Consider the following 13995-nt stretch of genomic DNA (forward strand, 5'->3'; position numbering starts at 1 on the left):
GAGTGCATTGGCGCAATCTCGGCTTCCTGCAACCTCTGCCTCCTGGGTTCAAGCAATTCTCCTGCCTCAGCCTCCTGAGTAGCTGGGATTACAGGCACCCACCACCATGCCCAGCTAATTTTTGTATTTAGTAGAGACGGGGTTTCACCAGGTCAGGAGTTTGAGACCAGCCTGACCAACATGGTGAAACCCCGTCTCTACTAAAGATACAAAAAATTAGCCGGGCCTGGTGGCGCACGCCTGTAATCCCAGCTACTCGGGAGGCTGAGGCAGGAGAATCTCTTGAACCTGGGAGGCAGAGGTTGCAGTGAGCCGAGGTCGTGCCATTGCACTCCAGCCTGGGCGACAGGGCAAGACTCCATCTCAAAAAAAAAAAAAAAAAAAAAAAAAAGCCTACCAATAGACTCAGACAGTTTAAGACCTGAGACTTCTAAACTCAAGTCTATTTCCACTAACATAGATATGCATTCAAATTCACATTTATTTATCTTTTTTTTTTTAAGTAATTCAAACAACAAACATTCGCTGAACAAGCCTACTAGCAGATGCTAGGGAGAAAAATGGAAAAACATTAGACTAGTGACAAAGAAGAAAGGGCAGTCCAGGCAATGGGGAACCCCTGAAGAAATTTATATAAGGAAATAATACAATCAAACTAGCATTTAAATATTATCCTGTGCAGGACTGTCATGGATCAAACATGATGTTGTTCATTCTAGTCAGCAAGTTAACTAACTACAATTATTTAGATGTTCTAACATCTGTTTTTAAACCAGCATGTTGATTATTAAAGGCTAGGGAAGAGGGGGAGAGTTTCACTCAAAACACTGTAACACTCTAGTGTTATATACAGGCAAATCTATAAGATATTGCAGGTTTGATTCCAGACCACCTCGATAAATCAAATATCACAATACAGTGAGTCACACAAATTTTTGTCTTCCAGAAAGAAACCTTGGATCAGGCAGATTCATAGCTAAATTTTACTAAACGTATAAAGAAGAGCTGGTACCAATCCTACTGAAACTATTCCAAGAAAGCTGAGGAAGAGAGACTCCTCCCTAACTCATTCTACGAGGCCAGCATCATTCTGATACCAAAATGTGGCAGAGACAAAATGAAAAAGAAAACTTCAGACCAATATCTCTGATGAACATAAGTGCAAAAATTCTCAATAAAAGACTTGCAGACCAAATGCAGCAGTACATCAAAAAGCTAATCCACCACGATCAAGTAGGCTTTATTGCTGGGATGTAAGGTTGGTTCAATATACACAAATCAATAAATGTGATTTGCCACATAAACAGAGGAGATTTTGCAAAATTCTTGAGGGTCCTAAGATTTTTGGAATGGGCAATGAGCACTGGCTTCAACTTAAAGTCATGAGAGGCATTAGCCCCTAACAAGAGAGTCAGCCTGTCCTTCGAAGCTAAGCAGTGACTTCTCTCTAGCTAGCAAAGTCCTAGATGGCATCTCCTTCCAGTAGAAGGCTGTTTCGTCTACACTGAAAATCTGTTGCTTAATGTAGCCACCTTCATCAATTATCTCAGCTACATCTTCTGGATAACTTGCTGCAGCTTCTATTTCAGCACTTGCTGCTTCATCTTGCACTTTTACGTTATGGAGACAGCTTCTTTGTTTAAGCCTCATGAAGCAACCTCTGCTAGCTTCAAACTTTTGTTGCTTCCTCACGTCTCTCAAACTTCATAGAACTGAAGACAGTAAGGGCACTGCTCAAGATTAGGCTTTGGCTTAAGAGAATGCTGTAGCTGGTTTGAACTTCTATCCAGACCACTCAAACTGTCTGCATATCAGCAATGAGGCTCTTCCACTTTCTTACCACTCATGTGCTCACTGGAGTAGCACTTCTAATTTCCTTCAACAACCTGTCCTTTGCATTCAAGCTTGGCTAGCTGTTTGGCACAAGAACCCTAGCTTTCAGCTTATTTCGGCTTTCAACCTGTCTTCTTCACTAAGCTAAATCATTTCTAGTTTTTTATTTAAAGTGAGAGTTGTGTGACTCTCCCTTTCACTTGAACCCTTACGGACCATTGTAGAACTACTAATTGGCCTAATTTCAATATTGTGTCTCAATGAATAGGAAAGCCTGAGGAAAGGAAGGGAGATGGGGCCCACGGCCTAGCAGTGGTACAGTCAGAACACACACCACATTTATCAATTTAGTTCACCATCTTACAAAGGTGCGGTTCGTGGCACCTCAAAACAATTACAACAGTAACATCAAAGATCACTGATCACAGATCACCATAACAGATATAATAACAATGAAAACATCTGAAATACGGGAAGAATTACCAAAACATGACATAGAGACATGAAGCAAGCACAAACTATTGGAAAAATGGTGCTGACGGCCTTGATTTGCTCAGCACAGTTGCCACAAACCTTCAGTTAAAAAAAAAATGCAGCGGCCGGGCGCGGTGGCTCACGCTTGTAATCCCAGCACTTTGGGAGGCCGAGGCGGGCGGATCACAAGGTCAGCAGATCGAGACCACAGTGAAACCCCGTCTCTACTAAAAATACAAAACAAAAATTAGCCGGGCGTGGTGGCGGGCGCCTGTAGTCCCAGCTACTTGGAGAGGCTGAGGCAGGAGAATGGCGGGAACCCAGGAGGCGGAGCTTGCAGTGAGCCGAGATCGCGCCACTGCACTCCAGCCTGGGAGACAGAGCAAGACTCCGTCTCAAAAAAAAAAAAATGCAGCATCTGCAAAGTGAAGAAGTACAACAGAGTAAGGTATACCTGTATATAAATTTTAAGCAATGCAGAAAGTTTTAATTCAGCCATATGCCTAAGAATTTTGACTAAGCCAGTGTATGGACTTGCAGGCTGTATCGGAAACCAGCAATTCTATACACAGTCATCCCTCAGTATCCATGGCGAACTGGTTCCAGGAACCCCACAAATACCAAAATCCATGAATGCCCCAAGTTCCTTATATTAAATGGCACAGTATGTGCATATAACTACATATTCTCCAGTATACTTTAAATCATGTCTAGATTACTTATTACACCTAATACGATGTAAATGCTATGCAAATAATTGTTATACTGCATTTTTTTTTATTGTTTTTTTCTGTTGCTTTTTTTCTCCCAATATTTCCAATATGCAGTTAGCTGAATCCATGGATGCAGAACAAGCGGGATATAGAGGGCTAACTGTAGTTTTGCTACTTTTTTTATTTTTAAAGAGACAGGGTATCACTCTGTCACCCACACTAGAGTGCAGTGGCGCAATCATAGCTCACTGTAGCTTCAAACTCTTGGGCTCAAGTGATCCTTCCACCTCAGCTTCCCAAGCAGCCACAACTATAAGCATGCACACACCCGGACTAATTTTTTTTATTTTTTGTACAGACAGGGTCTCACTACACAGTCCAGGCTGCTCTCAAATTCCTGGTTTCAAGTGATCCTCCTGCTTTGGCCTCCCAAAGCACTGGAATTACAGGCGTGAGCCACTGTGCCTGGTTAGTTTTGTCTCTTTTAAATAGAAGTAAGCAGCTATGTCTTTGAAAATTTCACTGGGTGGAAGAACCAGGAAAACACAAAGGAAATTACAGACTACACCAGGAAGCAGAGGTGAAATACGATGCCTTAATAACTAGCATGCCAATCATGAGCCACATTCTATGCCTTTCTCTTATGCATCTTCTCTCCATTTCATCCTCCTGTCTCATTAATTTTTCCCTTCCCCTATTTAATGCCTTCAGTCGAATAAAATGACGTATCTTGTTCTCGTTTTCTTTTTTTTGAGGGGGTGGGGGCTTCTGGGCTTCCTCTCATCTCATACCTAATGATCACATCCTTTCCATTTCCATCTTCACTTCACAGCCCTCTAAACTCTTTATCCTAATGGTCCTCCTTTAGTATCACAACTCAAAATAGAAAGAGTATTTTAAAAAAATGAGAAAAACCAAAGGGGAAAAATGGAAAAAGGACTACACACTCCTATCTAATTGTACCTTATTTAAACACTATGCATGATACAAATTATATGGACTGAATCATTACGTTTAAGCTTCTTATAAAAATCCAAATGTTCTATTCACAACACCCAAAATATGGAATCAATCTAAGTGTCCATCAACAACATCATATAATTAAAGAAAGAAAATGGAATACTATTTGAAAATACTGCTTGACAGGTGACTTTTTTTTTTGGCGGGGGTGGGGGCAGGGTCTGGCTCTGTCACCCAGGCTGGAGTGCAGTGGCATGATCTCAGCTCATTGTAACCTCTGCCTCCTAAGCTCAAGCAATCCTCCCAACCTCAGCCTCCCAAGTAGCTGGGACTACAGGCACGTGCCACCATGCCTGGTGAATTTTTGTATTTTTTTTAGAGACAGAGTTTTGCCATGTTGCTCAGGCTGGTCTTGAACTCCTGAGCTCAAGCAATCTGCCCACCTCGGCCTCCCAAAGTGTAAGGATTACAGGCATGAAACACCACATACAATCAAAAGGTGACTTTTTAAATAGTAACTTGAATTTCATTCTAATTGAAGAAAACCATGTATTGCTAAAGGTATACTTTTTAAAATTCTTCCTAATACGAGCATGTGATAATTAAAATACTAAAGAAATGGCTATTTTTAATTACATCATTTTCATCAACATCTTACTACAATCTTAGTACTGTTCTATAACTTAGTAGGGTAATATAAATAGTGTTTTTACAAAGGCAATGTGGATATTCTATTAAAACTGAGCTGTTTCTAGCATAAATCTCAATCACCCAGCAATTTATTTCTTGGCCCACCCAAAACTGAATATACACGTGAGCTGATACAAATTGCCAAAGTTCATCACTAATCCTCCAATATGGTGATTTTCAAACTTTTTATTTTTTATTTATTTATTCCAAAAATCTTAGGACACTCAAGAATTTTGCAAAATCTCCTCTGTTTATGTGGCAAATCACATTTATTGATTTGTGTATATTGAACCAAACTTACATCCCAGCAATAAAGTGGTACAAAAGTTCTAGAATTCTATTCACATTTCCTTCTCATTGTATTCTTTACTTTTCTTTCCCTTTAAAAGCTTAAAGTGCATAACAAGAATAAGTACCTGATTTCCCTGGGGTTTCTTCAATCTGTAATGCTCTTCCTCATACTCCTCATACATACCACATCCATTCATTCATTCATCAAAAAGTATAGTGCTAGGCACTGAACAGGTGCTAATAAAGAAAAATATATGGTTCCTTTCCTTAAGGAATGAAGAGAAGAATAAAGATAGCGATGACATTTCAGAAGGAAAATCTACAAGACTCAGTATCATCAGAAGTATCATAAAAAGGAATAAAGATGATTCTCAGCCTTGCTAAAAGACTAAGTAGATGATGATGCCTTTGACACACAGGAATTTGAAAGGCTTGTCTGGAATGTTTAAAACTGGTTTTAGAATGTTAAATGTATAATTCCCTCTGGATAGTCTAGTTGAGTTGCCCAAAAAGAAATTATTAAATAGAAGTACTCATTAGTATCTGAGTAACCATTACATGGCAGGATCCAAGGACACTGAGTAAAATACAATCCCCGAACTCAAGGAACTTAAGACTTAGATGATAGAGAATACAAGTAAACAGGCACTTAAAAGAGAAACTCAGGTAAGAGACTGGAGGTGTAAGCACTAGATGGAACATGAAGGACCTTGTATGCCACTCTTAGGAGACTGGATTTCTCGAGGCAATGGGCAGCCATGGATTTTAAACAGGGAATGCTTGATTACATTTACATTTTAGAAAGAATGCTCTAGCTTCAAGGAAGATAATGGGTTGCAGGAGGCAAAAATGAAAGACAAAGTGAACAAATAAGACGCTGTTGCAGAAATCTGAACAAGATTTGACAGCTTCCAAGACCTACAAAGATTGAGGGAAGAGATATGTAATAGTAATATTTGCGACCCTGACTTTCCTAGACAACACTCAAAGTACAATGCTAATCCCTGAACTATTTTTAACCATAATAACAAAATAATACTAGCATCAAGCAAGTATAAAGCATTACCTGATGGCCAAGTACTATGCTATCTCATCTCTTATTCTATATCAAACTGTGGGAACCACAGTTGAGGAATGTATCTTTTTTTTTCTATAACCACTTGAATTTCACATGCTATGGGAAATAAGTAACATAATTTAAATACAGCATATTCTAAAGAAAAGCAAAATTGAACAGATCCAAGCAGCAAAGTTCCTCTAGGATTATGCAATCACTTCATTAGCCAAAAAGCTTACAATCTATAGATCCTATGTATTGTTAGGAGAGAAAGCTTTCCATAAATCTCTAATTACAGGGCCCTGAATTGATAAGGGGAGACAATGTGTCCAGACTACCCTGTGTCACCAGTTGTAAGTCACACATGAGACAATTCTTACAAATGAGACTGAAGCTGAAGGTTTCTGGGAAAGCCCCTTCCCTGCTTCTTCTTTTCTTCCTCCTGCCTGGAATGTAGACATAAAGCTGGGGCTGTAGCAGCCCTGTTGTAGCCATGAGATAATAAGCATGAGGACAAAGCATATGCTAAGGATGAGCGAGTACAGGAAAAGAAGCCTGAGACATGGCTGTTCCTTTGTTGCTGCTGTACCAGCAGACTTTTTGTTAAGGGAGAATAATAAATCCCTCTGTGGTTAAGTAACTTTAGGCTAAACATAGTCATAATTTATACACTCTGAATCCCTTATAGAATAAGGCCTAGGCTACTTCGCATTGCATAAGATGCTTCTCACCATCAGCTCCATTTAACTATCCAACCTCATTTCATTCTGTTCTCTGTCCCATATTTTCCATTCCAATAATTCTAAATCTTGTCAGATGAGCACACCCCAATGAGCTGTTTTTACCTTTCTACCTGTCATCCCCTTGACTCTCCCTTATCACTCCATTTCTTCACCAAATTAACTCTTTGTCAGCATTCCAGATTTCCTGGCTCCACTGGCTGAGGAAGATGCCCTGCCTTCTTTTCACATTACCCCATGCACCAGTCAGTACAATGAGTGTGCTATATTACAGCTATTTATTTATATATTTGTCTTCCCAACTACACTACTGACCCCTCAAAAAGGAAAAAGTATCTTAGTTCTTTTGGCATTCTTAGATCCTGGCACAGTACCGGGTCAACTGGGGATGCTCAGTGAATGCTTGTTGAATGAATTAGATTTGCATAAAACATGACTTATTAATTAGTAAAAGTGATTACATAATACAGACTGTTGAACGACCCCTTTAACATCAAAAACTCATTCTCATCCATAAATTTGTCCTAAAAATGTCCAGGCTGTAGTGCAGTGCTGCAATCATAGCTAACTGTGGCCCTGAACTCCTGGGCTCAAACAATCCTCCTGCCTCAGTTTCCCAAGTAGCTAGGACTACAAGTCCAAGGCACCACATCTGGATAATTTTTTTCTTTTTTGGTAGAGAAAGGGTCTCACTATGTTGCTCAGACTGGCCTTGAACTCCTGGGCTCCTTTACCCTCGATGCTCTGGCCTCTCTAAGGGTTGAGATTACAGGCGTGATCTACCACATCCAGCCTCATTTCTGCTTTTAAGCAGAAAAGCTGCAAAGAGCTGTAAGTCCTAAAGACACTTGACAAAGCCATCCTCATCTGCCTTAAAGGATTAATCTCACTTCTAATGGGAAGTCAGAAATGAAAACTAGGCCAGGCATGGTAGCTCACGCCTGTAATCCCAGCACTTTGGGAGGCCAAGATGGGTGGATCACCTGAGGTCAGGAGTTCAAGACCAGCCTGACCAACATGGAGAAACCCCATCTCTACTAAAAATACAAAATTAGCCGGGCGTGGTGGCACAGGACTGTAATCCCAGATACTCAGGGGGCTGAGGCAGGAGAATCGCTTGAACCCAGAAGGCAGAGGTTGTGGTGAGCCGAGATGGCACCATTGCACTCCAGCCTGGGCAACAAGAGCAAAACCCCGTCTCAAAAAAAAGAAAAGAAAAAGAAATGAAAACTAAACAGATGATCAAAGAATAAATTTTGTTATATGTTATTAGCAAAACTTGTCAAAACAAGGGTAAGCAAAGAAATAAAATCTCCATACCTGTCACATTGCTGCATTATGGAAATTTCTTTGATTATTTCCTGAAGATCTGATTCAACAGGTACTTGTTTAATTGCGACAACTTGACCAGATTCCTTGTGTATTGCTTTAAATACACTTCCATAAGACCTAAAAGAAACCAAGACATTATTTTTTTCCTATCAAACATTGTAACTATAAGATTAAAAGTCTACTATGAGTTTTCTGTGGATAGTCTTTTCTAGCTTAAAACACTATTTAAATGATTAAAAAAATCAAAGTAAACAAGTAACAATTTTAAAAGGTAATGAATTATATCTTAGCTTTATTGCTTCAACTACAGACTTAAAATGATCAAGTTAACATATAATGAGTAGCTATTTTTCTTATGAATGAAACAGCCTTACATTTTGTCAACTCAAACAAATGCAGCATTAAGAAGATATAAATGGAAATTAAAAGAATGAAATGTAGATTAAAAATAGCCAAAGCCTCAAATTAGGGAAAAAGGCTGATCTCAAGGAAAATGACCCTCAGAATATCAAAAAGTCACACCTCTGTTCAGAGTACCTTAACAGTTAAAACCCTTAGCTGGGGACCACATTAACATCAAAGTTAGAAAAGCAAGAAATCTGCAGCCATCTGCTTCTACCTGATTTACAGATCCAAGGTCTCTTTTTAAAAAGTTCCTTTCATTACCTTTTCCTCAAGAGAAAAACTACAAACTCACAGGTAAATAAAATGAGGAACAGGGTCTAATAGTCACTTGCCCAAAACCTGTCTCTGCTACAACTCCTGGAACTTTGCCAACTGAATATTCACGTGTTTTAAAAAGCAAAAACAAAGAAGGAAGAAGCCATTTGTATCTTAGTATGAACTTAAAAACGAGGTTAAACACTACTATGTACTGAGTTCTTACTATAAACCAGGTCCTATGCTAGGTATTTTACATGCATTATGAAATTCAACCCTCACATTCATAAGGAAAAACACTATTATCATCATTAAAAGATGAGAAACAGACCAGTAGGGCCAGAATTCAAACACATTCCCACCCCCAAAATCATGTTTTTCTCACCATATTTTTCTACAGAAGAGAAAGAAGAGCAACCCAATGGAAGACACTGAATGTTTCCTAATATTAGAAATCTGTGCAGAAGCCCTTCCAAATTTATAATCTTTTAAAATAAGTGAAAAAGAGACAAATAAGTGATAAAGCGGCTACTTCAATAAAATACATTTTATCCTCTCCTCTGTTTCTTTGGGCTCTCTGAAGTCATTTAATTTGGTTTGGTACCCAAAGTCACATTGGGCTGAGTCTGGGGGAATGTATGTGTGTGTACCTCTCCTTGAAAGCCGTATGTGTGTATGTGTGTATATTCCCTCAAAAGCTAACATAGAATTCAGTGCTAGATCATCTACTGTCAATTAGGCAACACCATCACTCCTTTCTAAGGATTCCTCAGCACTATGAAAGAGAAGCTGCAATCCCCACTTCCCAGAATCCCCTTCCCTGAATGGTTCCTCATTAAAAGTCTGCCAGTGAGAAAAACATGTATGTGTGAATGCCAAAAGGAGAAACCATTTTTTCTCCAGATACAGTTGTAGCAGATGGACTGACAGATATGAAGTGCACAGCAGCTTCCTGATGAGCTTCCAACAGCCACCACTGCTGCAGACTGAGGTAGTTGGTGGGAGTTTCTCAAGACTGCAGGATTCCAGCAGATTCCCAGAGAGCTTTTGAGAAACACCCACTTCAGTGCTTCAGGCTGAGATCTTCAATGCTGACCTCGACCTTCAACCTCTGGCAACAGTTTTCATGAGCTTTGCATCCCTAGCCCCTCCACAATTCATTTGAACTCCTAACTTTATTACTAAACTCTTTATATCTAGAGTACATAGAGTAGCTTCTCTTTTCCTGACTATACCTTGATAGCAATATAGTTTTTGGTAGAAGAAGTGGTTCCAAGGGAAAGAACCTTAAAGATGAGAATCTTGAATTAGTTCTTTCTTAGATGTTGATATGGTTTGGCTGTGCCCCCACCCAAATCTCATCTTGTAGCTCCCATAATTCCCACATGTTGTGGCAGGGACTCAGTGGGAGATGACTGAATCATGGGGGCAGGTCTTTCCCAAGCTGTTCTCATGATAGTGAATGGGTCTCAAGAGATCTGATGGTTTTAAAAATGGGAGTTTGTCTGCACAAGCTCTCTCTTTGCCCGCTGCCATCCATGTACGATGTGACTTGATCTTCCTTGCCTTCCGCCATGATTGTGAGGCCTCCCTACCCACGTAGAACTGTAAGTCAATTAAACCTCTTTCTTTTGTAAATTGCCCAGTCCCGGGTATGTCTTTACCAACAGTGGGAAAACAGACTAATACAGATGTGTAACAGTAATGACTTCAATAGAAGTAACAAATAGAATACTGATGGTCTATGGCATTCAGTGGCAGTTATTTAAATTATCACCCTTAGTTGCCTGGAGTCTAAGCAAAGCTTTAAAAGACCAAGTAGCTGTATCAATACAATGTATGGTGAAAATAAAGTATAAGGACTATAGAATGGGCTGCTGCCTCCGCCTGCACTGGAAAAGTTACAGAACAAACACAGCAAGCTAAACGCTTAAATGTTCAGCTCAAGACTGAGAGAAACAGAAAACTTCTGAATTTCTTAATTCTTACAGAAACAGGGTTGAGATTTCTGAAAAACAAACTCTAGGTATATTCTTACTGGAAGCTGAATTACATTGCAAGTTGAATTCACATCAGCACCAGGTCTGTTATGTTAAAGTTAAGGCATGTAACAGTAAAGAGAAGTACCTAGAGAACTGGTATTAGGATATTTAGATAGATTCTCATTAATCTGAGTACCTTGAATCCCCAAATCCTATAAAGCCTCCCTTGCTACCAAAGCAACTCTGCCCTCCTGTCTGAGAAAATTAACCTTACAATGCCTGAAGACTCTACAGCCTGAGGCAGTCACTATTCAGGAGAATGGAGTGGTCCTCCACACCACTCCACCATCACCTCTCATTGCTTCCAGACCCAAAGTTATACTCAACTCCCATAGACACCAGGGAGACAAGTATAAAATTTAACCCAAGCAGCTACTATTCACGCTAAAAAAGTTGCAAGATTTTGCCAATTTTTATCAGAACCCTAAAGAATATGTGTGAGAACAAATTCTAAGATTTCCAGAGAGGAAGAAATGTACTGATATGGATGGACCAGAATGTCTGGTCTGATGGACTGATATGGTCTGGACCAGAAATTCCAGACTCAGCGTGTTAGCTCAAACAGTTGGGGGTATCCCTAACAGTTACTCAGCCAGTTCACTGAAACCTGGACTCAACAGTGGCCCATATTAAGTGAGATGCTAAGTGAGCCTCGGTACACACCAAAGGAAGCATATCAAAGGCTCAAGGAAATGGGATACTAGAATGGATACATATTATAAGTGTCATGCTCACATACTCCCTAACTATGTTGACAAAAAGGGTCCAGAGGATACCAGCATCGATCGAAGCTCTATTAGTGCAGGGGAAAGATGACAAATATGCCAACAGTGAAACTAGCTCCTTGAGTTTAATAGATAACAGGATCCCAACACAAGAGAAGTGGCAACAGCTATTCACCTGAGACAAGGTGGGAACAGTTACCATAATGAGTAACAAAGCAAGGCTGAATTACAGTTTTCTTTTATTGTACATCTAGGTCTTGATTATTAAAGTTACACTAGCTTCATTTAAAAAAAACTATAATTAACTGTCCTTTAAACACTGTATAAAACATACTTGGAACCTTTCTGGAGGGGAGGAGGTGAAATACACACAATATAAAATTCACTATTTTAAAGTGTACAATTCAATGGCATTTAGTGCATTCACAATGCTGTGCAACCATTATCTGTATGTAGTTCCAAAATATATAGAATCTGCTTTCTGTCTCCACAGATTTATCTATTCTAAATACTTCATATAAATGAAATCATACAATATGTGACCTTTTATATCTGGCGTCTTCCTTCACTTAGCATAATATTTTGTAAGTCTGACTACACTGTAAAATGTACCAGTACTTCACTACTTTTTATAGCTAAAAGGTCACTGTACAGAAATATCACATTTTGTTTATTCATCTGGGATAGCAGATGGACATTTGAGTTATTTCCACATTTTGGCTATTGTAAATAATATGCTATGAGTTGGCACCTTTATAATTAACAGTTATTTAATAATTTCTCTATCACTGGCTATATATCTTCCTTCTTATTCCAAATCTTCTGTATTTTCGCTCTATTTTCTTTAGTCAACATTGTAAGAGGATTAACTATTTTACTGATCTCTTCAAAAGCTTATATAATACAAACATATACATATATCTTTTTTTTTTTTTTTTTTTTTTTTTGAGACAGAGTCATGCTCTGTCACCCAGGCTGGAGTGCAATGGCACAATCTCGGCTCACTGCAACCTCTGCCTCCTGGTTTCAAGCAATTCTCCTGTCTCCGCCTTCCAAGTAGCTGGGATTACAGGCACATGCCACCATACCCAGCTAATTTTTGTATTTTTAGTAGAGATAGTGTTTCACCATATTGGTCAAGCTGGTCTCGAATTCCTGACCTCAAGTGATCCACCCACCTCGGCCTCCCAAAATGCTGGGATTACGGGCATGTAAGCCACTGCACCTGGCCCATATTTATCATTTCTAATTTTTTTTCTATCTCATTAATTGCAGCTTTTTCTTTAATTCAATCTTCAGTTTCTTTTGGTATGTTTCATAATTTTTCTAAGCTCTTTAAGTCCACTAAGCTTATTTTTTGCCTTTCTTCGTTAGTAATGAAAGAATTTAGAACTAAAACTTTTCTCTTAATTAGTTTTGCTGTATTCCATAGATACTGGCACCATGTGTTCTCCTTTTCATTGTTTTATAGTTTATAATATCCTCTTCAATCAACGGGTTACTTCAGATTATGTTTCCTAATTTCCAGTTGGTGTGGATTTTGTCATCTTATAATTACTTATTTCTAATTTAGTGAGTATAATCAGTGATATGGTTTGCATATTTGTCCTCTCCAAATCTCATTTTGAAATGTAATCCCTAATGCTGGAGATGGAACCTGTTAGGAGATGTTTGGGTCATAGGGGCAGTTTCCTCATGGCTTGGTGCTGTCCTTGAGATGGTAAGTGAGTTCTCACAGGATGTGCTTGTTTAAAACGGTGTGGCAGGCTGGGTGCAGTGGCTCACGCTTGTCATCCCAACACTTTGGGAGGCCAAGGTGGGCAGATCACCTGAGGTCAGGAGTTCGAGACCAGCCTGGTCAACATTGTGAAACCTCACCTCTACTAAAAATATGAAAATTAGCTGGGCGTGGTGGCAGGCACCTGTAACCCCAGCTACTCGGGAGGTTGAGGCAAGAGAATCCCTTGAACCCGGGAGGAGGTTGCAGTGAGCTGCGATCGTGCCACTGCACTCCAGGCTGGATGACGAGAGTGAAATTCTGTCTCAGAAAAATTTAAAAATAAAAAAAAATAAAACTGTGTGGCACCTCCCCTGCCCTATCTTGCTCCTGCTCTCACCATTTGAGACGTCTGCTCCCCCTTTGCCTTCTTCCATGACTATAACCTTCCTGAAGCCCTCACCAGAAGTGGATGCTGGCACCGTGCTTTTTGTAGTGTCTGCAGAACCGTGAGCCAATTAAATTGTTCTTTATAAATTACCCAGCCTAAGGTATTTTTCTTATAACAACACAAGAACAGCTTAATACAATCAGAAAATGTGACCTGTAAAAATCTCTTATTTTTTAGAATTTGTAACTTTTCTTTTATCAATGGTCCTTTGAACATACACCAAAAAAGCAGGTCTGCAAGAATATCTATGTATAGTTATACAGACATACAGATACTTTATATATTTTTACTTTATATATATTTACATTTC

The 13995-nt window shown here is 39.3% G+C and overlaps 1 protein-coding gene across 1 annotated transcript in view; it reads right to left on the minus strand.

Annotated features, from left to right (window-relative positions):
- Window positions 1-13995, minus strand: part of STK3 (serine/threonine kinase 3) — a 488063-nt gene that overhangs the window by 291973 nt on the left and 182095 nt on the right. The window contains 1 exon segment of the mRNA XM_055286906.2: window positions 8079-8207. Coding sequence (XP_055142881.1) covers window positions 8079-8207 — 129 coding nt within the window.

Source organism: Symphalangus syndactylus, chromosome 7 (genome assembly GCF_028878055.3).
Source record: "Symphalangus syndactylus isolate Jambi chromosome 7, NHGRI_mSymSyn1-v2.1_pri, whole genome shotgun sequence".
NCBI classification, from domain to species: domain Eukaryota; kingdom Metazoa; phylum Chordata; class Mammalia; order Primates; family Hylobatidae; genus Symphalangus; species Symphalangus syndactylus.